We start from the raw sequence: 26,737 nt of genomic DNA, 5'->3' as shown, positions 1-26,737 counted from the left end.
GTGCCAACTTTGAAAATGTTACTTGCGCTGCCACACTGAGCTGCGCTGCTTGAGCAGTGTAGCTTAGTGAATCAACCCCCTACTGATTTGTATGTGAGCCAGATGCAGCCATCAAAAGAGCCACATCTGGCTCCTGAGCCATAGGTTCCCTACCCCTGATCTATATGGTTCCCTGTTGTCTAGTGGGCCTTCTCCCTCCCCTCTGCAGTTCCATGGCGTCTATTGCTTCCTCCTCCCCTATACAGTTTTCTGGTGTTTAGTGTTCCTCCCTCATTTATACAGTTCCTTGGTGTTTAGTGGTCCTCCTTCACTCCCCCATGCAGTTCCCTTGTGTCTACTGACCCCCCTCCCTCATCTATAATAATAATCCGAACATTTGTATAGTGCTTTTCTCCTGTCGGACTCAAAGCGCTCAAGAGCTGCAGCCGCTGGGGCGCACTCAAGAGGCCACCCTGCAGTGTTAGGGAGTCTTGCCTTGAACTCCTTACTGAATAGATACTGACCCTTGCCAGGATTCGAACCCTGCTCTCCCATGTCAAAGGTAGAGCCCTTAACCAGTACACTATCCAGCCACTGTACATCTAGTGCTGTCCCCCTCCCCATATGGCTTCCTTGGTGATCTAGTGCAGGGCTTTTCAACCATGTCCTCAAGTACCACCAACAGTGCATGTTTTGCAGTAAACCACAACAAAACATGCACAGGTGAGGTAATTAGTGTCTCAGCAGAGCTGATTAACTACCTCTGGGGATTTCCACAAAACATGCACTGTTGGTGGTACTTGAGGACAGGGTTGAAAAGCCCTGATCTAGGGCTTCACCTCCAATATAGCTTCTCTGGTGGTCTAGAGTGGGCTAAACATAATGCAAAGTGGGGAAACCACCTGAGGGCCAGATCTGATGGCTTTGAGGGCCAGATTTGGCCCACGGGCCGAAGTTTGACATGTATGTTCTAGGTGAAACGGATGTTGGAAAACATAGTAAAATAACTTTTCTTGCTATTCTTTATGTTTATAACTTTAGCATGGTGGTAATGTGAAGGGTGAACAAACCATGCCGTCCTCGGACGCTTCTTCCAGGATGGTGGCATCAGGCACAGTGACGCAGCCACCACGTTGCTTCCTGCAGAGGGACACAGCAGGCACGCTTTTACAAGGGCAATCGTACATCATCCTCATGGACCTCGTACCATTCATGAAACACTGTGCCGACACGCTCATCAAATTCATGGCATCTGTGGGGAGATTGGTCGGTTTAAAGCAGATCTGACATCTGTGTGAAAATATAACAGTTATTTACGAAATGCTCTTCCTCATTTAACCACTTCAGGACCACAGGCTTACACCCCCCCTAGTGGCCAGGCTATTTTTTACTAATTAGGGTTCTGCAGCTTTAAGTGCTCGCTGCATAGCCATACAAGTCAGCAGGCAAGTGACCCCCCCCCCCCCCCCCCCGACGGTCACCGCTTGCTCCCATGTGCGTTCTCATTGTTGATCGTTAGACTGGAGATGAATGAATGGGAATGCTGTTCCCAATAATTAATCTAAGCCCCATGACAATGATTGCTGACATCAATGAGATCCTGCGGTCATTGTAACTACTGAAGTAACACGTCCACGCATTACTTACTGTTTGCATACTTATAGAACGCTAACAGAAAATAATGCGCGAGCACATCTTGTGGCCAAATAGTAAAATTACACCTACATACATTTATTTTAATAAAAAGACCCACACTTACATTTAAAATTAACACCTTACCTTCCACACTAATTACCCAAATAAAAATTTTGGATAAAAAAAGACAATTAAAAAACATTCATAAATAGTTACCTTAGGGACTATTTCTGTTAATTTTGAAAATATGTAAATAGAGATGACGCAAAACTAAAAAAAATGCACCTTTATTTCCAAATAAAATATTGGCGCCATACATTGTACTAGGGAAATATTTTCAATGTTGTAATAACCGGGACAAATGGGCAAATGTCTGGGTTTTAATTATTGTAGCATGTATTATTTTAAGACTATGATGGGCAAAAAGTGAGAAATAATGATTTTTTTCTGGTTTTTCTTATTCTTCCTGTTAAAATGCATTTAGGATAAAATAATTCTTGGTAAAATGTACCACCCAAAGAAAGCCTAATTGGTGGCGAAAAAACAAGATATAGATCATTTCCTTGTGATAAGCAATAATAAAGTTAGAGGTGAATGAATGGAAGTAGCGCTGAAAGGTGAAAATTACTCTGGTACAGAAGGGTAAGAACCCCTCAGTAGTGAAGTGGTTAAAAGCAATTTTAAAACAAACTAAAACATATTTTATACTAGAAGTTCACACCCAGAGTTATCTGAAAGTAACTCATTTATCTATGTTTCACCATGTTTACCACAGGACTTAACTTACAAACTAATTCAACTTACAAACAATCTCCGGGAACAGAACCTGTTTGTAAGATGGGGACTGCCTGTATTTACAATAAGGGGGGCGGGGCAAAACCTGTATATTGGATTCATGAAAACTTAAAATACTTTTGTTTACATTTAAAGGGAACCTTAACTGATAGGGATTTGGATGTCTCCTTTTAAACAATACCAGTTGCCTGTCAGTCCTGCTGATTTCTTTGGCTGCAGTAGTGGCTGAATCACACACCTGAAACAAGCATGCAGCGAATCCAGTCTGACTTCAGTCAGAGCACTTGATCTGCTTCATGCTTGTTGAGGGGCTGTGGCTGAAAATATTAGAGACACAGGATCAGCAGGAGAGTCAGGAAACTGGTATTATTTGAAAAGGAAAAATCCAGATCTTTCTCAGTTTAGGTTCTCTTTAAACATTACTGATTTTTGTGTATGTCATTAACTGTGCTCTCATAGGAAATTATGTTAATAAACTGACTTTAGTTCCATGTTAAAGGACCACTCCAGCGAAAAAAGTAAGCAGTTAAAATCTGATAGAACCAGCAGGTTTTGGACTACTCCATCTCCTCATGGGGGATTCTCAGAGTTTTCTTTTTTCAAAAGCATTTCCTAAATGGAAGTTTAGCTGCCAAAATAGTAAGATACCAGCCAGCCTCCCTACTCGCTTTCACACTATTTTGTCAATTAGACTTTGCAACTGCTGTTCAGGAAATGCTTTTTAAAACAAAGAAAACCGTGAGAATCCCCTATAAATAGATGGACTTGTTCAAAACCCGTCAGGTTTTAACTGCTTACATTTTTCGCGGGAGTGGTCCTTTAAGTAGTCCTTTATAGAGAGCCCAAGGTGGGCTCCAAAAAAGAAAAAAAGTAGGCTACCTGATCCGGGGGGCTGAGCGGATGGGGTAGCTGCAAAAACCGCCGCTCCCAGCCGTTCCTGAGGGCCACAATGGCCCACTTTTACTTTTTTGATCTATATAGGTCACGATGCTGAAATAAAATAGGGCCTAATAGTAAAGCAGGCCCTACATGGGTCTGGGGCAATCAAGCAGGGTTAAAACATCATTAGGGCTTATAAATATAGCATACAAAGGTTTCTGTCAGGAGAGTTAGATTTCCCTCTGTGAGGTAAAGTCTTTCCTGATTGGCTGAATTGTGGTGCAGTGTGTCAGGATGATGTCAATCAGCTTGAGTGATGGTGATTGGCTGGCAGACAGGTGAGTGCACGTTTGCCAGATGTTGCTAAGGGTCAAGGTAGACTTTCTTGACCAATCAGGTGTGAGTAAGCACTATATAAGAAGGGTCCGTTCCAGCCATTAGTTGCCTGTCACCTCTGTGGCTTAAGGTGAGCTCCCCGCCCACCACTCCCTATGGTGTTGCAGAAGACGTCCTGATCATTCTTTTTGAAGTCAGGACTTGCCTGGAGGCATGATCAGAAGAACTTGGGGTCTTAAAGTTCATGTTAGATGCATATCTGGACTGTAGTAGTCAGATATGCATCTGAGTTACAGTTATTTTTATATATTTATGTTTAATAAAGTTATTTATGGACCTCAAGAATTTTAATTATTTATTTAAATTGACAAAATAAAGATGGCCACGGCCTTTAAAATGCCAGCCTGGAGTGTCTTGTGTCCTTTCAATTTTAGGTTAAGTGGTAAGTTATTTGTGCAGTATTGCCTACAGTCCCATGCGAGATTCATTCTTTCAACCAGCATGCAGGGAGGCAGGGGAGTGGCAGGGGGAGTGGCCAGGGGGAGAGAGCTGCCCAATTGCAGCTCAGGAAACCCTGTAGAAACCTCCCTGCCGGGCGTTTGGAGCAGGGAATCCTTCTCCCTGTGTTTACCTCTGAGATAGCGACACATATTGCCGCTAATCTCAGGGAGCTATAGCGCGGCAGTGGGGGGGCAGAGAGCAGCGGTGGGGGGACACAGAGGCATGTCATGAGGCAGAGAACATGCCTCTGTGTCCCATCTGCCCACCTCGGGTTCTCTTTCATGAGTCGGTGCCTGAAACAAAAGTAACAGCCCAGATGCTGTTTCTTAGAAAAAAAGATTTTAACCCCTTCGGGACCGGCTGCCTAACCCTGCTTGTTTCAGGTCTGTGATTCAGCCACTACTGGAGCCAAAGAGATCAGCAGGACTGACAAGCAACTGGTGTTGTTTAAAAGGAAATATCCATATACCTCTCAGTTTAGGTTCCAGGCATTTTACATGCAGGGGGGGGCGCGTTTGGGGGGGTCATGCAGCCGGCTCTCTACTGTGCACGTAGGTATGGCCCCCCCTGGGTGGCCAGGTGTCCCCCGTATTGCTGGCAGCCTTTACTCACCTCCCAGGCTCCAGCTATGAGCAGCTGTAGCCCCCTCTGCTCTCGCTGTCTTCCCGGCTCCTACTGACGCTAAATCCCGGGTTGCGGCTTGATGACGTCATCAAGCCGGGACCCGGCACTTAGCGTCAATACAGTAGGGATGCCGGCCAGAGCAGAGGGGAGCGCCGATCGCTGGGAGAACGGCAGGAAGGTGAGTGGATCCTCTTCTTTCCCTCCCTACCGCCGCAGCTCTGTAAGAGATCACCGATACACAGGCGATCATAGTGATCACGTGATCAGCAGCCATATGCGATGGTTGCTGAGGGGAGATGTCAGCTGTCATATGACAGCTTAATCTCCCCTCTCCGGTGCACACGATCGCGTTGGGGCGGTTTGTTAGCGTGGGCGTTAAATCAACGTCCAGTCAGGGCGGCAGCACCACCTGCTGGACGTAGATTCAAACTACGTTGGTCCCCAAAAGGTTAAGGATGAGGACTACTGAAGTGAGAGGGATATGGAGGCTGCCATATTTACTTCCTTTTAAAGGACAACTGTAGTGAGAGGTATACAGAGGCTGCCATATTTATTTCTTTTTAAACAATACCAGTTGCCTGGCAGTCCTGCTGATCATCTCCCTCTAATAGTTTTAGCCATAGACCCTGAACAAGCATGCAGCATATCAAGTGTCTCTGACATTATTGTCAGATCTGACAAGATTAGCTGCATGCTTGATTTTGGTGTGATTCAAACCCTGCTGCAGGCAAATAGATCAGCAGGGCTGCAACTGGTATTGTTTAAAAGGAAATAAATATTACAGCCCAGTCCATATACTGTTCACTACAGTTGTTCTTTAAAGAGAACCCGAGGTGGCCTTGTATTACGTAAGTGGGGCACAGAGGCTGGTTGGGCACACTAACACCAGCCTCTGTTGCCCCATCGTGTGTGTCAAAGACCCCCCTGCTCGCCGCTAAACTCCCCGCAGTGCTGGCGACACGCAGCGCGTCGCCAGCACAATGTTTACTCTATCGCTGTCTGTCAGTGCCGCTCCCACGCCTCCTCCGCATCGCCGCTACCCGCCCTCGTCCCTTCCCTCCAATCAGCGGGAGGGAAGGGACGAGGGCGGGTAGCGGCGATGCGGAGGAGGCGTGGGAGCGGCACTGACAGACAGCGCTAGAGTAAACATTGTGCTGGCGACACGCTGCGTGTCGCCAGCTCTGCGGGGGTATAGCGGCGAGCAGGGGGGTCTTTGACACACACGATGGGGCAACAGAGGCTGGTGTTAGTGTGCCCAACCAGCCTCTGTGCCCCACTTACGTAATACAAGGCCACCTCGGGTTCTCTTTAAGCAATACCAGTTGGCGGACTCTCCTGCTGATCCTCTACCTCTAATACTTTTAGCCATAGACCCTGAACAAGCATGCAGCAGATCAGGTGTTTCTGACATTATTGTCAGAGCTGACAAGATTAGCTGCATGCTTGTTTGAGGTGTTATTCTGATGCTACTGCCTCCAAATAGATCAGCAGGGGCGCCAGACAACTGGTATTGTTTAAAAGAAAATAAATATGGCAGCCTCCGTATTCTTCTCACTACAGTTGTCCTTTGAGACACACAGCAGCATTCTGCTCCCTCCTCCCCGCCACAGAACAGCACATGCTGCCTGACTATAACACAACACAACAACACAACAACAATCGATTACTGATTGCTAAGTGCGATGCAGATTAATGGTGTATGAAGATTTATGCTGGGAATACACAATGAGATTTTTCTGCAGATTTACTGTCCGGTCGATTTTCTGATCGTTTTTCTGATCGACTTCCAATCACTTCTGTGAGAAATCGATCAGAAAAACGATTGAAAATCAGATCGGACCTGTTGGAAATTATCTATCAAACCATCTATCTGCCAAAACATCTCATGGTGTATTCCCGGCATTAGTTTATGTACATTGCAGGCCAGGGCATCACCCTTGCATTGTAGGGTCATGACAGAAGTAGCAGTAAAAGCATCACTCACAGGGCTCCGGCTGGTCTATAAAAGGACACACTTGCATCCGTGGGTCAATGTAATAAAATACCTGTAATGTAAAGAATAAGTAGACAATAAGAAAAACAGCATCAGAATACAAAAAAGATTGTGCAGCAGGAGTCACACCCAATCCCTCCCTCACCACTGCTGTGCACAAGTGAGCGGACATAAAAAGTGTATAACCCGAGGCAGAATAAAATAAAACAAATACTTACCTAATAAGAGGGAAGCATCCTCCTGAAGCTTCCCTTGTCTTCCTGGAGACCACGATTGGTGCGCACAGAGCCCTGGAACATATCCGCCTGCGGCTCTGTGCTGCTGCGCATGCACAGTACAATCTCGGTCGTGCACGAACCATGGTGGTCTCCAGGGGGACACGAGAAGCCTTTGCGGAATCTGGAGTCTTCACCTTTCTTAAGTATTTTTTTTTCACCTTGGGTTTGCTTTAAAGTGGACCTGAACTCTTGCACAAGACATACGGAAAACACAGAGAAATGCACCCTGTATGTGAGCTTAGGCTGTCTAACTCCCCCTCATTTGTGTCTAATCACAAGTGTAATTTGAGCTGTCAGCAGTGGCAGCTCAGGACTCTCCTCTGCCTTGGCAGAGCAGCTAATTTGGAAACACAGGATGTTAACCTTCTGTCTGCATCCATAAATTTGTATCAGCTGTAACAAAGAAACGTTTTTCTTTAATTATTATGCTGTTGCTTATCTTTTAGAGCAGAGAGGAAGTTTTGAGTCCAGGGCCATTTTATTGCTCCAGGGGCTTAGATATTCGCCTATGCAAGGGAATTAGTGGTGAAAATTGCTCTGGTCCTGAAGTTAGAACCAGGGCCGGGCCGAGGCATAGGCTGGAGAGGCTCCAGCCTCAGGGCGCAGTGTAGGAGGGGGCGCACAATTCATTCAGCTGTCAATCCTAATTGTGTATGAAGCAGAGAGGAATAAGAAAAAGGGATACATGGCAGTGACTGCAAGCCAGATAACTAGAGATTAAGGTGTTGGGGAGGTTGTGGGCCCTGTGGCCCTCTTAGTCTAATAGCAATCAGTGTGTGGCGGCTGGGGTGGGGGCGCACTTTGGTGTCTCAGCCTTGGGTGCTGGAGGACCTTGTCCCGGCTCTGGTTAGAACAACTCCCAAAATGGTCATTGGATTTGGCATTGAACAGGATCAGGAATGGCGGAAAATTCTGGTAACTTTTTTCAGAAAATTAAATGATGTAAGATTGTCAACTTCTTGATGTATTGATTTATAGGCACAAACATTCGATTTGCCTTTTTTTTTTCCTTTTAGAAAAACAGTCAATGTTTATTCATTCATTTATTTTTCAATTGGCCGTATTGTAAAATTCAGGTCAATTAAAAAATAAAAGAATCAATAAAAAAATCAAATTGTACATTTCTTGAGGGAAGGAACACACTAGGCAGAATCGCATATACGTTTTCCATAGAACATAGCGGAAAACGCACATGCAATACCAATTTTTTGGTAATTGAGTTTGGTAAAAAAAAAGTTTATGATTTGGGAAAATTGATCACAGGTGTGCGAAACATTGGTCGGATTTGTCAAAAGTTACAATCAGTTAAACTCCCTGAGATGAAAGACATCTCAGGTTCTACACTTACCTGGGGCTTCCTTAAAGAGACTGTGAAGTCTCATTAAAATCAAGTTTTTATATTAAAAATGTCTTTAACATTATTGCCCTAACTAAAACGCTGCATCCCCGCGGCTGAAATCTAACTAAATCCCCCAAACTCCCCGGGGCACACTGCGGGGAGCGCTTCCGTGAGAGGCAGAGCTTTCAGCTGCAGCTCTGCCTCTACACACGTCTATCAGAGCGTATCTCCGCCTCTCCCCCGCCCCTCTCAGTCTTCCTTCAATGAGAGGGGTGGGGGAGAGGCGGAGATACGTGCTGATAGACGCGTGTAGAGGCAGAGCTGCAGCTGAAAGCTCTGCCTCTCACGGAAGCGCACAGGGCAGCAAAATCCACAACCAAAAAAGTCGTGGATTTTGCTAGGGGAGTTAGTTAGATTTCAGCCACGGGGATGCAGCGTTTTAGTTAGGGCAATCATGTTAAAGACATTTTTAAGGAGTCACCGGTGGAGAAGGCGAGGGACTGAGCCGCCTCAAGGGGGCTTAAAGTGAACCTGAGATGGTTCACTTGCGCTAATTTATACTTACCTGGGGCTTCCTCCACCCTCATAAGTACCGTGGCCTCCCTCGCCATCCCCTACGGCCCCTCCGTTACACCGCTATGACTCCCGGTAATCCGGGCAGTCGTGGCCTTCTGCGTATACGTGGCTCAGCCGTGCGCACCCCTTGTCTCGCTCCCGTTCCCTGGGGCCAAGCCGTGCATACCCAGACGTCCTCGACTGGCGGCGACTGACCGGATTACCAGAACGAAGGGGCTGAAGAGGACGGCAAGGGAAACCACAGTGCTTATGGGGCTGGAGCCAATGAGAGACAAAGTCATTGAGGTTTTGCTTCATGTTATTGCTTATACAAATATTATGTCATATGAAAGGGGAAGTAGTATAATACAACACAAGAAAAATATAGCAGTAACAAAGAAAAAATTGTACTGACCTCAATACATAAACAAGGAAGAAGAGTATCGTATGATAATGAGGTATTCTTGGAAGATCTCAGCTGCAAAGTAAACAGTCAATCTGTCAGTACAGAGACACACCTGTATGCATTGTAGACAGTAGACACACACACACCTACGTACAGTAGATGATAGACACAGGGGCGTAACTACTGGGGGAGCAGCTCCTGTGACTGTAGGGGAGCCCAGAGGTGTGGGGGTGCCAAAGTACTAACCTTCCCTTTCTCTGATACTCCAGATCAGGTATTTTTGTGGCTACACTTGAGGTTATGAATATCCTGATGGCTACACTTGTTCTATGAGCCATGTGAGATAGCCAGGTCACAGTTCAGCTCTGCCTCCCCCTCCCCATCACAAAATTGTTACAATCAGCTGGTAAACAAGGCGTTTTTTTCACACAGGCTGCACTGAGAGACCACGGAAAAGCTTTCTAGTGTTGCTGGCTAAAAACTCTATAGGTGTGTGGGGTTTGCAGAACAACAGTTTCTTTGATAGTAGATCTTTAAAGTGTACCAGAGACGAAGCACCCTCATGTATTTTACCATATATATCAGTGGGAACATTAGAGAAAACACCTACCCTGCTCTCTGTTTCATCCTTCACTGCTCAGCCTGCTTGTTATCAGCCCTGATAAAATCCCCGACTGAGCATTCAGTCTGGCTTTGCTTAGGAATCATTATAGCTGAGTCTGTCTTCTCTGATGTCTTTTCAAGCCCAAGCCTGCCCCCTTCTGGCTCTCCTTTCATGTTCTGTATATTTGGAGCATCACAGAGAGCTGTGATGAGATGGGAGGAACTGCTAATGTAAGGGTATATTGAAAAACATTTTTTTTATCTATATTTGTCAGTCATAAGAGGTTTTCAGAAATGGTGTTTTAATTTTGCACAGAGACAACTAAATAATAATCTTGTCTGATTAACTGTGTTTTGCGTGGAGTTTTAGTAAAAAAAAAAAACACAAAAAGGCACCCCAGAGCGGTGAAAATACCAGGTATAGTAATTTTGTAAAATCTATTATTATAAATGGATATGTTTATTTTGTGCCAAAGCGTTCATCTCAGGTTTCCTTCAAAGCCAATGAGAACTGCTACATAAAAAAAGAAACCAGATACTTACCTAAGGAGACGGAAGGCTTTGAGTCCTAATGAGCCTTCCCTCTTCTCTCCCAATGCCCTCAGTGCAGCGCTGAACCCGGGAGCAGTATTTGACTAAGATGGTCAAATGCTGCTCCTTCCGCCAGATGAAGGTGACTTCGGATAGTCTTCGGGAGTCCGAGTGCTCCTGAAGACAGGTCGCTTCATACTGGCGTCGTCTCTCTCGCTACCGCGCCTGCGCAGTATGGAGACACCTGTCTTCGAGAGGACTCGGCTCCCGAAGATTCTCTGAAGTCCCCCGCGGCGGAGGATACAAATGGGGGATCAACGGGGTATTCAAACGGGAAGGCTCATTAGGACCCAGAGCTTTCCCTCTCCTTTGGTGAGTATCTAGTTTCTTTTTTTTATTAAGCGGTTGCCATTGGCTTTAAGCATTGTCTTTCTCTTTCCGCTCATTCTTAAAGTGGCCATACATCAGGCGGCTTGGCAGCCGAGTGACCAACCGATTGAATTATTATAATCACCAAGAGCATGCCCAATCGGCAATGCAACCAATTTCTGGCCATAATTGGTCGCATGTAGCGATCAGACAGGCTGCAAGATGAAGGCTTAGCACTGTGGTCCTGAAGTGGTTACGTTATTTTGAAGGGAAAACAATTATTACCAGTTTCTTGGCAGTGGCTTCCAGTCCCAGATCTTCACAGACACTGGACATGTGGCACAAGCGTGTGTAGGCTGTATGGTTGTCAGATGTGGACAGGACTATCCTCCTTCTCTTCGGGAAGAGTTGGAAATAGAAATCGGATGGTACTTGCAGGTGGTATAGAAGGGCAGGGTGATTAGGATATGAATACAGAAAGAGACAGCCTAATCATCTTATGATGGAGATCTGATCTTTACTGGAATTAGAGGCGGCTAATGAGATGATGCCAAGATCTCTGAGTTTCACGCAAACTTTGCGCTAATTCTACGCAGTTTGGAAATGGATAAGAAAGTGCTGCATTTGATTCCATCCTGCAGATATTTGCAAACAATTTGCTTCAATTTGAAAATATTATAATCTCATTGACCATCCCTAACTGCAATAGTTTGTATTAACGCAAACCTGAAGTACAAATAAAGTTATGCGATAATGAATTGTATGTGTAGTACAGCTAAGAAACAGAACATTAGTAGCAAAGATACGAGTCTCATATTGTTTCCAGTACATGAAGAGTTAAAGAGACACTAAAGGGGAAAAAAATATATAATGAATTGGTTGCGTAGTACGGATAATTACTAGAACATTAGTAATATTCTCATATTTTTATTTTCAGTTCTATAGTTTTTTTCATAACGTTGCATCATTCTCTAATATTTGCAGTTTACACACTACTCAGCATTGAAAATGAGTTTACAGGGCAGGCTAGTGAACTTTTGAACTGTCCTCTGCAGAGAAAAAGAAAATGCAATGACAGACAGTTGAGATAACAAGCTTCAGAAGACAGAGCTCTCTACAACTTTGAGGCCTGGAACCCACTGCAAAACGCTAATCGCTAATCGCAAGCGCTAGCATTTTGTATGAGCAGTTTGTCAGCGGTTTCATGAGCGTTTTAGGAAGTGATTTTACAAAGTGTATCAATTTGCCAGCGATTGTGTGGCGATTAGCGTTTTAAAGTCTGATTGGTACTTTCAATTAATTTTAATTTTGTTACAGTGTGTGGTAACGTGAAAACGCTAGCAAAATCGCTCCATGCAGGTTTTGATGAGCGATTAAGCCAGCGTTTATATACTTTACATTGAAGCGCTAACGCTCCCAAAATGCTGCATGTCTTGCGTTTGCGATTTGAGGAATCGCAAACGCTCCAGTGGAAGTTGCCCCATCCATTTACATTAGCTGAGCGTTTTGGCAAAACGCTAGCATTCTGTAACGCTCCAAAAATGCTCTCAAAATCGCCCCTGTAGGTTCCAGCCATGAAAGTCGTGGAGCTCAATGGCTCTTTTGCATAGATAACAACTAGAGTTTCTTAACTCTTCCTGTACTGGAAACAATATTAGTCTCTGCTATAATGTTTTATTTCTTAGCTGTACTACACATACAAATCATTATATCATAATTTTTTTCACTTCAGTGTCTCTTTAAGAAACTTGAAAGTTATTATCTATGCAAAAGAGCTTCTCTGAGCTCTTTGACCCAAAGACGGTCCTGTTTTCTGAAGCACTTATATATCAAATAGTGAGAGACAGGTTGTGATAAGGTTTTACTGCAGGGAAGTTCAAATGGTCATAAGCTTTGCTTTGTTTTATAGCTTACGATACAGAGTGGGGTTTGTAAACTGCAAATATGACAGAATGATGCAATGTTATAAAAAAAAAGCTATAGAACTGAAAATAAAAATATGAGACTCTATTCTTTGCTACTAATGTTCTTTCAACCATCTATACTAGACCTACAATTCATTATATCATACGTTTATTTTTCGCTTCAGTTTCACTTTAAGCTAAGCATACACTACATGGTTTAACAGATTAAACACTAGAGTTGATATAAACATCAAATTGAATGCCAATTTACTTTAAAAAAAATGGAACAGGTGATTGTGAATGCAAATATATTTACTAAAAAAAAAATAGGACCAATTTTCATCTGTTTTACTGTTGCTCAAACATGTGCATTTACTTATGGTAATAAACACACTGCGGAATGAAGGGGGAGGGGCCTATAACTGGCGGTTCTTAATACAGGTTTCCATCACTTTGGATTAGCTCCTCCCACAATTCCCAAAATACAGATAACTTGATTTATTCCTTTCAAAAAATTGTATATATGGTAAAGGGCTCTGCCTTTGACACAGGAAACCAGGATTTGAATATCAGCTCTTCGTGTTTAGTAAGCCAGCACCTAGCCAGCAAAGAGTCCTTCGGCAAGACTTCCTAACACTACTACTGCCTATAGAGCGCGCCCCTAGTGACTGCAGCTCTGGTGCTTTGAGTCCGCCGGGAGAAAAGCAGAATATAAATGTTATTAGTCTTGTCTTGACTACAGTAGGATTAGATTATGAGCTCCTCCGAGGACAGTCAGTCTGTACTCTGTAAAGTGGATGTCAGCACTGTCCAAATACATGATAATAATATGATAGGACATTAGACTATGGCTGGGATTATAACGTGAGGTTCTCTGAGGACAGTCAGTGACATACATATTGTGTAAAGTGCTGCAGAACATGCCAGTGCTATATAAATACATAATAATAATAATAATAATATGATAGGACATTAGACTATGGCTGGGATTAGAACGTGAGCTCAGCAGCCGCTGGAACTGCAGGCAGCGGAGGACGGCAGCGTGGGAGCGATCCAGGCAGATGGGGCTGGAGGAAGCCCCAGGTATGTATAAAACTTTTTTTTTGATCTCTGGTTTCCTGTAAAGGAAACCAGAGACGGGAAAAGGAAAAAGATTTTATACATACCTGGGGCTTCCTCCAGCCCCATGTGCACCAATCGCTCCCGTGCCGCCGTCCTACGCTACCCACAGCTACGAGAACCAGGTCCCGTCACTGATGTAATCGGAGCCAGCCTACGCAGGAGAAGTGCGCCCTCTACGTATCTCTCCAGCGGCTGCTGCAGAGATACGCAAACAGCACACCTCTCTTATGTCAGACTGGCTCCGACTGACGGAAGTGCGGGGACCAGGTTCTTGTAGCTGCAGGCAGCGAAGGACAGCGGCATGGAAGTGATTGGAGCGGATGGGGCTGGAGGAAGCCCCAGGTATGTATAAAATCTTTTTCCTTTTCATCTCTGGTTCACTTTAAACCATTTTATGTACGGATAAGGTGAAAAACACATAAGGAAAGCTAAACAATGATTAAAAAAAAAATGTGTAAACCCCCCCATGTGCAGCACTGTGAGTTATAGCGCGTTGCACATGGCAAGTGATCCCTCAGACATAGACTTCAATGTTCTGGTTCACACTGGTGAGCTGCAGTGCATTAATGCAGAGCAGTACACATTTTTGTGTGCAGCACATACCACTAACAGTGTATAGGCTACATGCATAGGCAAACACGGGAGAGGGGGGATTACAGCTGCCCAGAATCCCCCCTCAGACCAGGGCTGGGGCAGTGTCTGGGGACAGGCACAAAATGAGACACCAGAATATCTGCAGGTATCCTGCAACTCACAGCACTATGCTGCTGCCTGAGTGTGTACAGAGCATGGAACAGCAACGTGTGTACAGAGCATGGAACAGCAACGTGTGTACAGAGCATGGAGCAGCAACGTGTGTACAGGGCATAGAGCAGCAACGTGTGTACAGGGCATGGAGCAGCAGCGTGTGTACAGAGCATGGAGCAGCAGCGTGTGTACAGAGCATGGAGCAGCAACATGTGTACAGAGCATGGACCAGCAGTGTGTGTACAGAGCATAGAAAAAGCAGCGTGTGTAAAGAGCATGGAGCAGCAGTGTGTGTACAGCGCATGGAGCAGCAGAGTGTGTACAGAGCATGGAGCAGCAGCGTGTGTACAGAGTATGGAGCAGCAGTGTGTGTACAGAGCATGAAGCAGCAGTGTGTGTACAGAGCATAGAAAAGCAGCGTGTGTACATAGCATGGAGCAGCAGCGTGTGTACAGAGCATGGAGCAGCAGCGTGTGTACAGAGCATGGAGCAGCAGCGTGTGTACAGAGCATGGAGCAGCAGTGTGTGTATACAGAGCATGGAGCAGCAGTGTGTGTATACAGAGCATTGAGCAGCAGCGTGTGTACAGAGCATGGAGCAGCAGCATGTGTACAGAGCATGGAGCAGCAGTGTGTGTACAGAGCATGGAGCCGCAGTGTGTGTACAGAGCATAGAAAAGCAGCGTGTGTACAGAGCATGGAACAGCAGTGTGTGTATACAGAGCATGGAGCAGCAGTGTGTATATACAGAGCATTGAGCAGCAGCGTGTGTACAGAGCATGGAGCAGCAGTGTGTGTACAGAGCATGGAGCAGCTGCGGGTGTAAAGAGCATGGAGAAGCAGAGTGTGTACAGAGCATGGAGCAGTAGCGTGTACAGAGCATGGAGCAGCAGCGTGTGTACAGAGCATGAAGCAGCAGAGAGTGTACAGAGCATGGAGCAGCAGCGTGTGTACAGAGCATGGAGCAGCAGAGAGTGTACAGAGCATGGAGCCGCAGTGTGTGTACAGAGCATGGAGCTGCAGCATGTGTACAGAGCATGGAGCAGCAGTGTGTGTACAGAGCATGGAGCAGCAGAGAGTGTACAGAGCATGGAGCTGCAGCATGTGTACAGAGCATGGAACAGCAGTGTGTGTATACAGAGCATGGAGCAGCAGTGTGTATATACAGAGCATTGAGCAGCAGCGTGTGTACAGAGCATAGAGCAGCAGTGTGTGTACAGAGCATGGAGCAGCTGCGGGTGTAAAGAGCATGGAGAAGCAGAGTGTGTACAGAGCATGGAGCAGTAGCGTGTACAGAGCATGGAGCAGCAGGTGTGTACAGAGCATGAAGCAGCAGAGAGTGTACAGAGCATGGAGCAGCAGCGTGTGTACAGAGCATGGAGCAGCAGAGAGTGTACAGAGCATGGAGCCGCAGTGTGTGTACAGAGCATGGAGCTGCAGCATGTGTACAGAGCATGGAGCAGCAGTGTGTGTACAGAGCATGGAGCAGCAGAGAGTGTACAGAGCATGGAGCCGCAGTGTGTGTACAGAGCATGGAGCTGCAGCATGTGTACAGAGCATGGAGCAGCAGTGTGTGTACAGAGCATGGAGCCACAGTGTGTGTACAGAGCATGGAGCAGTAGCATGTGTACAGAGCATGGAGCAGCAGTGTGTGTACAGAGCATGGAGCAGCAGCGTGTGTACAGAGCATGGAGCAGCAGCTTGTGTACAGCCCTGTGCCCTGCTGGGTGTATGCTTCACTTTCCCCTTCATTACCAATGTCGGCTGTCCTCATTATTATCTGTATCCAAACTGCCCCTGATCTATCCAGTTCGGTGGGTGGGACGGTAAATTGCATTATGTGCACCCAGCATGATGTCCTACCATATTATTATACTGTATTGTGCGTGGCTGAGGGAGACCTTTTAGGAATCCCCTCCTTGAAAATCCTGGGTTTGCCTCTGAAATGCACCAGCGCATACAGCAGGTGTTTTTACACATTTGGGGAATCTGGAGATTGGCTATAACACTTGGCTGAATGGGGGCTATGTAAAGCAAACCTGTCATAATAGAAATAAAGGCATAGCCATTTTTATTTTTGTAATCCTTACTTTCGAAAGTATTTGGTGCATGTGTGTCTTCGCCCATACATATGCCATACTCGGGAATGTTTAAAAGCGATACAGATATCCTCCCGAGAGCAGGTCTGGCAGTCTGGCAGCGATGCCGCACTTTCCACTGCACAGAAATAAAACATGAAAGCACAAGTTAGTTACGAAATGATTATTTAACTAATGTAAAATGTGATATACATGAAAAACAAACTAAAGACCAGGCTATTTTTTGTTTAATTGGCCACTGCAGCTTTAAAGCCAAGCTGCAGGGCCACACAACACAGCACACTAGTGATCCCCCCCACCAACAGAGCTCTCTGTTGGTGGGGTCTGATCGCTGATTGCAGCGCTGTACTAACTGAAAAGACGGCGGTTTCGCCATCTAACAGTCTCCCGAGTGGCGATTGCTGCTCGGAGACTGAAGGCGGGGCGGAGCTCCGCCCCTCAAGCAGGAGATGCACACGCAGCCTGCGTCCGAACTCCTGCAGTAGCCGGCCCCAGGACCTGACGGCAATTGGCGTTAGACGGTCCTGGGGCTGGCGCCGCGGCCACGCTAATTGGCGTGGAGCGGACGTAGGGTAGGTAAAGTGGTCTGAAAGTCAGCATTTCTACTTTGCTCTAAAAGATTCTGCATTGTAGCAGAACATTACTGAAATGGTTAAAAACAGCACTTTGTCCTGCTATGCAAAGCTAATTCAGCTTCAAATCCGCATCCAGACTAGAGATAACAATCTTTGTTTACATTCCAATGTTTATACATTTGTGTGTAACAAGTGAAAAAAAACTCTGAGGCCTTGTTCACATTGCATTCGGTTTGCGTGTCTGTCCACGTTAGGTTTTTGAGGCGTCTTTTTTTTCCCGATTCCCGGAGCTTGGGGGGAGGGGGGGGGGGCAATTCATTTTTGTGCTTAGCGGTTTTCTAAGCGTTTTTTCCGAGCGGATTTGTAATTCACTCTCTGACGCAAGTCAGGAAGTGAACTCTTTGACTCGGAAAAGAATAAATACAACGTATTTATTCTTAACAACGCGATCGCAATTGCTTTAATGCACGTTTTTGTACGTGTTTGGCGATTTTCCTATACCTTCCATTGAGACGGAATCGCCCCGGGGGCGTGGCTTGACGCGCAACGAAGATGGCTGCCTGAGAGAGCTGCTCCGCACCCAGACATAGCTACTTCCAGCTATAGGACCTCCGTGGGGAAACTATTCCTGAGATGAGCCGCAGAGCCAAGTCCCTAAACAACCCACGTTTGCAAAAACCGCCTCAAGCTACACTTCGAGGCAATATATCAGAGATATTCCGATCTCAAATATCCAAGAGGGCCGCAACGCCGAGATCCAATATGGCGCCGGCAAGAGCTGCTTCCCCGGCTGACTCACAATCCTCCCGGGATTCCTTTGAACAGGACTACGGCCGACCTGCAAAGAGACAAGATACAGTCACCTATGCCGATATGAAAGAATTCATGGCAGAAATAAAGTCCACCTTCGCTACTGCCATATCGTAGGTGAGAGAGGATGTTGCCGCCATTGCTAATAGACTTTCCTCCATTGAAAGAGCAGGAACTAGACTTTTGCTCAGAGCTGGGTATAACGGAACCGGCCTTACCACTTTGGTATGCGGACTACCGCGTTAACACGGAAAGTCACTCTTCCAACTGCGACACGACTCCATTGAAGCAACGCCTCAACACCCCCAGGAAAACAAGATCTGCTCGCAAGCACCCTAACAGAGATGATTATGATCGTAATGAGAACCCTGAATCGACAGAAACTCCAGCGTGAACTGAACATTTACGTGAAGTATCTTTCATTTTTTCTCCTTTTCTATGGGGACTAACTCACTATGTGAGGTTTACGGTTTATCATAGCAATTACATAGTCTTGCACCTACTATAGTAATACTGGGGTTTTGCTATATATCTGTTCAGGTTATATACATACTTTTGCAATGCTTGTTTCTTCTAGACTAGATGTGTGTTACTACTATCTGTGTTAAGAGTATAATAGCGGTTGAATAAGTTTAATTAGAATCTAAGACTGCCATACCTTGTCTCTGCTACATATAACATAAAGTGACCAATGAAGGGATATGCTTCTCCCTGAGATTGGGCAGAGGAGCCCAACGTTCATATATGACACTCCACTAACTCCTCTTCTGCCCGGCCTCTGGGAGAAATCCCTTGTCTCTATATATTTACCTCCCGCCCCACGGGGAGATTCCTTACATTAATAAGCAATAACTCAGGTCTGGGTGCTTTCAGCTGTTTAGTTAAGTTAACTCTATCTTATATACAACGTGAGACTGGTAGACTCACATTTGTAGTGACATAGGCTGCTTTGCTTGCGCGCCTCTCTAGTCCCACAGCAGAGGCCTCTCCTAGTCCTCTGACCATATCTCACTCTAAGGAGTGTGAGCTCTGTTAATTCAGAACCCACACGTGAGAAATAATTTCCCTTTCTTTAAGATCGCATTGACTTTATTAGATCAGTTCTATTTGATCTCGAGCTTTGTTTTAAAGTATATTAAACTTCAAAGACAGTCATAAAACATAAATACAACTTCAATTTACTTTCTGACCACTAGGCTAACCTTTTCTTATCTCTGATATACACATCTAGAGTCCTCCCCTTCATTCAATTGCACTTTGGTATATCAAATTTGCCTAGATACGCTTTGCCTTTTGAGATGTATGCGGGTGCTGGAGTGGATCTCCTGCATCTTTTCCTGGTTTTTTCCTTTTTTTCCTTTTTCTATTGCACCTATATCTTTCATAGTATGAATACTCCTAAAACTCCTAACTGGAAATTTATTTCCATAAATGCTAACGGTTTAAATATACCAGAAAAAAGGTCCAAATTTCTAGAATATTTGAAAAAAGAGGGTGCAACTTTCGGCTTCTTGCAGGAGACCCACTTTCGCACCTCCTCCATCCCCAAGTTCTACTCGAGACACTTTCCCACTTCATACCATGCCACGTCTCCCCTGGCGAGGACAAAGGGCGTCTCTATACTAGTTCATAAATCTATTGATTTACAAGATGTTCAAATAATGAAAGACCCAGAGGGTCGCTATCTCTTTGTACAAGGGAAAATACAAAACCAGACTATTACCTTAGCTAATATCTACGCCCCTAACAATAAGCAGGTGAATTTTTTCCAGTACATCATCAGTCGCCTTTTGTCTTTCACCAGGGGAGTATTAATCCTAGGGGGAGATTTTAATCTCCCTCTCAACCCACTTCTAGATACATCCACCGGCACCTCCTCAATCAGATATCAGGCACTTAAAAAGGTTAAGGAACTCTTGAACAGGTTGATGTTGATTGATGTATGGAGACTCCTCCATCCAGACGAAAAGGATTTCTCGTTTTTCTCCTCGGTTCACAAACGCTACTCCAGGCTTGACTACTTTTGTATTCAGCAGAGGGACGCTGTTTTACTCCAAACCTCAGAGATTGGGACACAAACTTTAGCCGATCACGCACCTATAGCTTTTGTGATGAAAGCTCCAGTAGCTTTACCCAAATCATACTCCTGGAAACTTAACCCGTTTCTTCTTGCAGACAAGACGGCTGTAGCTGGAGTGAAACACCGACTCTCTGACTATTTTATAATTAATTCTAACACTGAAACAACACCGTTAACTGTGTGGGAAGCCCATAAGCCAGTTATCAGGGGCGTATTCATAGCCATGGGGTCAAAAGCCAAAAGGGAGAGAGAGGCGGGTATCAATACACTGCATGCTAAGATTCGTGCTCTGGAAGCAAAACACAAAGCTTCACTAGCAGCCCAATCCCTCCAAGAACTCATACTATTAAGAAAGCAACTACACAACATGCTCTCGCATCGACTAAAACGTAAATTCCTACTTTCAAAGGGCATCTTTTATGAGCACGGCAACAAGAGTGGCTCCCTCCTAGCGAAAGCCTTAAGAATCCAAAAATCTAAGAGCCATATCCACTCCCTGATAGACTCTACTCAGACTAAAAAGATAAAAATTCCCGAAATAGCAGAAGAATTTAAAACTTTCTATCAATCTCTCTACAACCTCCCGACATCTCCCATGGGGGACAACACTAATACCCCTAGACCACAGGAAATGATTAAATTCTTAGAGTCTTATGGCCTTGACAAGCTCTCGGATGATGAAAGGAAACAACTAAACGATCCCATCTCTTTGGATGAATTTCTTTGTGCTACAAACTCTATGAAACCAAATAAGTCCCCAGGCCCAGATGGCTTAACAGCTCAGTACTACAAGCTTTTTGCTGACACTCTGGCTCCCCACTTCCTTACAGCCTTTAACGCTATTAAAAGTGACTCCATACCTTCTAAGCAATTTCTAGAGGCTCACATTGCTGTGATACACAAAGCAGGAAAAGATCCACAGTCATGCGCCAGTTACCGCCCTATCTCCCTCCTAAACAATGATGCCAAACTCTTCGCCAAGATTTTGGCGACCCGCCTAACGCCTATTTTGGAGTCCAGAATACACCATGACCAAGTTGGCTTCCTGCCAGGGAGAGAAGCAAGAGACAGCACTATGAGAGCCATAGGAATCCATTCATTTTTATCTAAGCAGTCAGTGGAGGGATTTTTTCTCTCCACTGACGCTGAAAAAGCTTTCGACAGAATAGCCTGGGATTTTTTAAAAGCATCACTACAACACATGGAATTAGGATCCCAAATGCTAAACTGGGTATTCCTACTCTACTCCAATCCATCGGCAAAGGTAAGAGTGAATGGATTCCTATCTGATTCTTTCACTTTGACTAACGGTACACGACAGGGCTGCCCTCTCTCGCCCTTGATCTTTATAACAGTCCTTGAGCCTTTCCTGAATAGCATTCGCAAAGACCCTAACATTGGAGGTGTCAACATAGGAGGTGAGGAGCACAGAGTCTCAGCATTTGCAGACGACCTATTATTTTTTCTCACCCAGCCTAAAATCACACTACCAAATCTCATTAGCAAAATAAAGCTCTTCGGTCTCCTGTCAAACTATAAGATTAACTTCACTAAATCTTTCGCTTTAAACATAACCTTGCTTCCTGAAATAGTGAATAACTTAAAAAATGCCTTCCCGTTTCAATGGGCTGATACCTCTATAAAATATCTAGGTATCCAATTGCCAACCAACCTATCGCGACTGTATGACCTAAACTATCCGCCACTACTCACCTCACTCATAGATGACCTTAAAAGATGGGGACCTAAACCTACTTTGTCATGGTTTGGTAGGATAGCCTCCATTAAAATGAACATTCTCCCACGTTTTCTGTACATTAGCCAGGCTATTCCCATCCACATCCCCAAGGCTTTTTTCTCAAGCATCCAAACACAAATATCCCTGTTTATCTGGGGGAAACGTCCAGCTAGGCTAAAACAAGCCATTTTGTCACTAGACAAACCTAATGGAGGCATGGGCCTACCAAATTTTTGCAAGTACCACCAAGCTTCAATCCTAAGTAGAATCTTGGAATGGTGTTTCTCGGACTCTAAAAAGCGCTGGAGGCAAGTGGAACAGGCACAAGTCAACATTCCACTACACACCTTACCCTGGGTCCCTAAGCCATCTCCACCTGATCTTTATAAAGCCAACCCTCTTGTTGCCGCTACCTTGCTGACACTCAGGGACGTAGCAAAACCGGGTAAATTGTTAACATCAAACCCAGGCCCGCTTACCCCGATTTTACTCAATCCAAGCTTTGCCCCAGGTTTAGACCCATTTTTCCTCCCAAACCTCCGAAACCGTAATCTCAGAATAAAAGATGTAATCTCAAATGGCAAATGTTTACCCCTTGATTCCTTTACACTACTAACCTCTGATAAAAAAATACCCTTCTGGGCTTTCCTACAATTAAGAAGTTTTATCTCCTCTCTACTCAAAACATATAAGGTAGCCAGACCTCTGACGATTTTTGAACTACACTGTATAGGAGAAAACCAACACCGACATACAGTCTCCCTACTGTACAATTTGCTGCTAGGCCTCGAGATACCCGACTCTCTCTCCTTCCAAAACAAATGGGAATCTAGTCTGGGCAAGCAGATCCCCTCTGATTTATGGGACACAGCTTTGACAAACATCCATAAGGGCTCTTTAAACGCCAATACCCAAGAACTGGGATATAAGATCTTGACCCACTGGTATAAAACACCTGATAAGTTATACAAGGCTAAATTGATTCCGAATGACAACTGTTGGAGATGTTCAAAAGAGGGAGGCTCTCTCCTCCATATATTCTGGACATGCGGAAAAATTCAACCCTTTTGGCAAAATGTACACGCTTGGGCTCGGAAGATCTCCTCTGTCCACATCCCCTTTACTCCAGAAGCCTACCTACTTCACATGATCCCCTTCTCCTCTAAATCATACAAACGCTGTGTGCTGATACATTTACTAAATGCAGCTAAAGCCTTGATCCCCTTACATTGGAGATCAGACACTGTACCTACTATGGCAATGTGGTGGAGCCGAGTGAATGGGATTGCGGATATGGAGGAGATAATCCTGGCAGCACAAGACAGGATGGATCTCTACGTGAAAACGTGGGCATTATGGTATGATTTTAAAGACTCACAGGAATATAAAGATGTAATGCAAGAGGGAACCTAACCTCATAATGCAGTTGATGATGTAGATATGGGGAACCCCCTAACTCTCTCTAGATGTAATATCCCCACATACACTGGTCACTGCTACACAGCCCAAAGTCCCATTAGATTGTTTGACTGCTGAATATATATGCTGCTAAATTCTGAACTGATCACCCCATACACTGTAAAGTCTGATGCTTAATGCTATCTTGAAGATTGTACCCATTATTAAGGTTATATTATGCTTCATTCTCTTTGTCTCACTGTTTACTATGTCATGTTACCATTTTGAAGACAATAAAGCTTTGAAAGTGAGACGGAATCGCCCAGAAAATGGAAACTCACCTCTTTCCTAGCCGCACCGTGCACAACCCGTGGGGGGCATTTTTAAAAACCACAGGCGGACGAAAAATAGCAGAAAACGCCTGCAGTGTGAACGAGCCCTTAGAAGCTGTCTCTGTTTCAGACACACACACACAGTTCAGAACAGCTCATTAGATTTTAATATATAATAAAAAGCAGTTGGAATAAAATGCAATGGCAGCTTTCAGGGCAAGATAAACTACACTTTGGAAGCTTGTAATTTGGAGACGGACAATATTACTTGTGCACAAAAAGCAAATGTGAAAACTGTATGAGTATTAAAAAGTAGGAAAACACATTTTTATCGAATGTTATGTCAGGGTTTCATACCACTTTAAAGAGGAACTGTAGTCAAAATAACATAATTAATAAAATTGATTTTTTGTTTTTTTACAATATTCATTTATAAATTATTTAGTAAGTGTTTGACCAAATCTTCCCTCTCCCTGATTTACTTCCTGAAATTTATAACAGGTGGCAACATCTTTAATACTGGCAGGCGATCTCTGCGGAATCTTTAACTAATAAAAAGCCTAGGTTAGTCCTCAGCGGGAGGGCGGAGCTACATAGCAGGGCTACATACCGATATACAGTAATATATAGCTATAGGAAGTGTTTATGATCAGGCCATGGATTTACATCACAGGAGCCTATAGGCACAGATGTCCTCGCACCCTAGACTTCGCCATTCATAAATCTACAAACACCCACCAAACTACCCCGCCAGTGTGCTGGCTGGCCCAGCTGTCATTCTTCCCTTACTTCCCTTGCCCGTCATAGGTTGCTACAGGTGTCCCTTAGCATTAGGTAGCCAGAAGTACCCTCAGTATTACATAGCAAGTGGTGACCCCACTGGAGGGAGATCTAATCAGTAGAATGCTGAGACCCGGTTGAGTATCCTCTCATTTACACTCTGCTTGGGACTCTGCATAGGGAAGGAGGGAGGGAGGCACTAGGGGAGGGGATCGAGCTGCCTTTCCATCATCAGGCGCACCTCTAGGCACAGGCCTACAGTGCCTTATAGTAAATCCGGCCCTGTTTCTGATGCTGAAACCAGAATATTTAATGTGAAAGCGAATAAGTTAGTTATAAGGAAAAGGTTAACACTGAGTGGGGGAGATGAAGGGACAATAATAGGTTAACATGGGGGGTGGGGGGGGGTTAGAGAGATTACGTGTCATGAAAGGGTCTCACTATGGCAACATAATCTAAACGGTTACCCACCAAATCTCCTAGTGAGGCGTTTTCTGTGTGTCTCTTCGTAAGCCTCTTGGCGCTTATCTCCAGAAGATTGATGTAAAAGCCGTACAGGTCGGGGACTCCTGCAACAACAAGCCATTCATATCTTTAAATAAATGTGATTTAAAGCGGATCCGAGATGAAAAACTAACTACAACAAGTAACTTGTCTATATATCTTATCTAAAGTTTAGATAGTTTACACAGCATATCTAGCTGCAAACAGCTTCAATCGAATATGATTGTTTCTTCCTGTGATACAATGACAGCAGCCATGTTGTTTGTAAACATTACACACAGGCAGGCTTATCTGCACCTTGAGCAAAAAAGCCTAATCCCACCTCCTCCTCACTCCTCCCCTCTGCCTCTGAAATCTCTGGCTAGTAATAACTCCCCCTCCTCCTGCCCAGACTGAGCTCCCATGAGCCCTTGCTACAGTGCCAAGGCTCTCTGAAAACCTGTGGGCGTGGCTTGTTTAGTTTATAGGGAATTAGAGTATTAAAACAAAAAAGTATTTGGCTTGAGGAGTGCCCTATAAACTATTGGAAAGGAACACAATTATGCAATGAGTAAAAGTTAATCTCGGATCCACTTTAAATAGAAAAGTCCTGGTCACATGAGCTGGACTGGAAATGTGCAAGATGGTAAAATGATTGTGTCATGATTAGCTGAACCCTAAATGCTCCCTCTAAGCCATACATGTCAAACTCCGGTCCGTGGGCCAAATTTGGCCCTCAGAGCCATTAGATTTGGCCCTCAGAGCCATTAGATTTGGCCCTCAGAGCCATTAGATTTGGCCCTCAAGTGGTTTCCCCACTTTGCATTATTTTTGGCCCATTATTTTTGGCCCACTCTAGGCCACCAGGGAAGCTATATTGGAGGTGAAGCCCTAGATCACCAGGGAAGCCATAGGGGGAGGTAGGGAGAAAGCACTAAGCACTAGAGTACTGTATAGGGGAGGGAGGACCATCAGACACCAGAGTACTTTATAAGTGAGGAAGGTGGCCAGTAGATATTGAGGTTGACCCGTGACTAGGTCCCAGTGTACGATTTCGGCCCACTTTTGATTATTATTTGAGTTTGACACCCCTGCTGTAAGGAGACCATCACCCTGGGGATCGGACACTCCCATGCACACACACAGCAGTAATGTGCTGGGTGAATTAAATCCACTACCAGGTCATCACTGCAGTGACAGACAGACCTGCGAATCCTAACAGATTGCAACCCTCAGATCGATTTCCAGTCATGGAGATTTTTGTTAAATTTGGTGAACATCAACTAGTGTATGGTTGGTGTTGCACACTAACTATTCTAACCATTTATCCCATGCACTGGAAAAGCACTCCAACATCTGCAAACCAGCGCTTCCAGTACCTCCCTGGCGGTATGATTGCTTCCTTATTTTATGGTCTAAAGGTGGTGCAATTTTTTCATTAGCTTTTAGACCCTAAAAGCATGAAAAAAAAATCATACCCTCAGAGAGATCTGCAGCTGCCCCTGCACTTACTCACCTCCCTGGGATGCAGCGTTGTAGTTTTCCCCCTGTCCTCCGGGTGGTGCTGTAACTCTATAGTGAGATTGCCGGCTGCCGTCATGATGACACACAGCAATCTCATCAGGGATCTAGAGTCTCTGAGGACAGGAAGTAGAATGGCTGCCGGCGTCTGGATCCTGGGGGAGGTGAGTTGAAACACCTGCTACACGCTATGCTCTGCATAAACTTCTCAGCATCTACCACGAGTCAGGCTCGGGGTTATGGCTCTGAGCTGCCGTTTTCTGCCCCGATTCTGACTCAGGGTTACTGTTAAGGAGGTTAACCTGCTGGGCGGTCTGGACGAGCTC

At 45.0% G+C, this 26,737-nt stretch overlaps 1 protein-coding gene across 1 annotated transcript in view; it reads right to left on the bottom strand.

The window, feature by feature from the left end:
• Positions 1-26,737, bottom strand: part of LOC137532273 (interleukin-17 receptor E-like) — a 131,238-nt gene that overhangs the window by 30,843 nt on the left and 73,658 nt on the right. Inside the window, exons 6-11 of the mRNA XM_068252605.1 lie at positions 24,879-24,976; positions 16,686-16,812; positions 11,109-11,254; positions 9,330-9,392; positions 6,734-6,794; positions 1,050-1,231 (exon numbers count right to left, since the gene is read on the bottom strand). Coding sequence (XP_068108706.1) covers positions 1,050-1,231; positions 6,734-6,794; positions 9,330-9,392; positions 11,109-11,254; positions 16,686-16,812; positions 24,879-24,976 — 677 coding nt within the window. The remainder of the gene's footprint in view (positions 1-1,049; positions 1,232-6,733; positions 6,795-9,329; positions 9,393-11,108; positions 11,255-16,685; positions 16,813-24,878; positions 24,977-26,737) is intronic.

Source organism: Hyperolius riggenbachi, chromosome 9 (assembly GCF_040937935.1).
Source record: "Hyperolius riggenbachi isolate aHypRig1 chromosome 9, aHypRig1.pri, whole genome shotgun sequence".
Classification (NCBI taxonomy): domain Eukaryota; kingdom Metazoa; phylum Chordata; class Amphibia; order Anura; family Hyperoliidae; genus Hyperolius; species Hyperolius riggenbachi.
The sequence above is the reverse complement of the archived record's forward strand: the minus strand, read 5'-3'. Positions and strand labels throughout refer to the sequence as shown.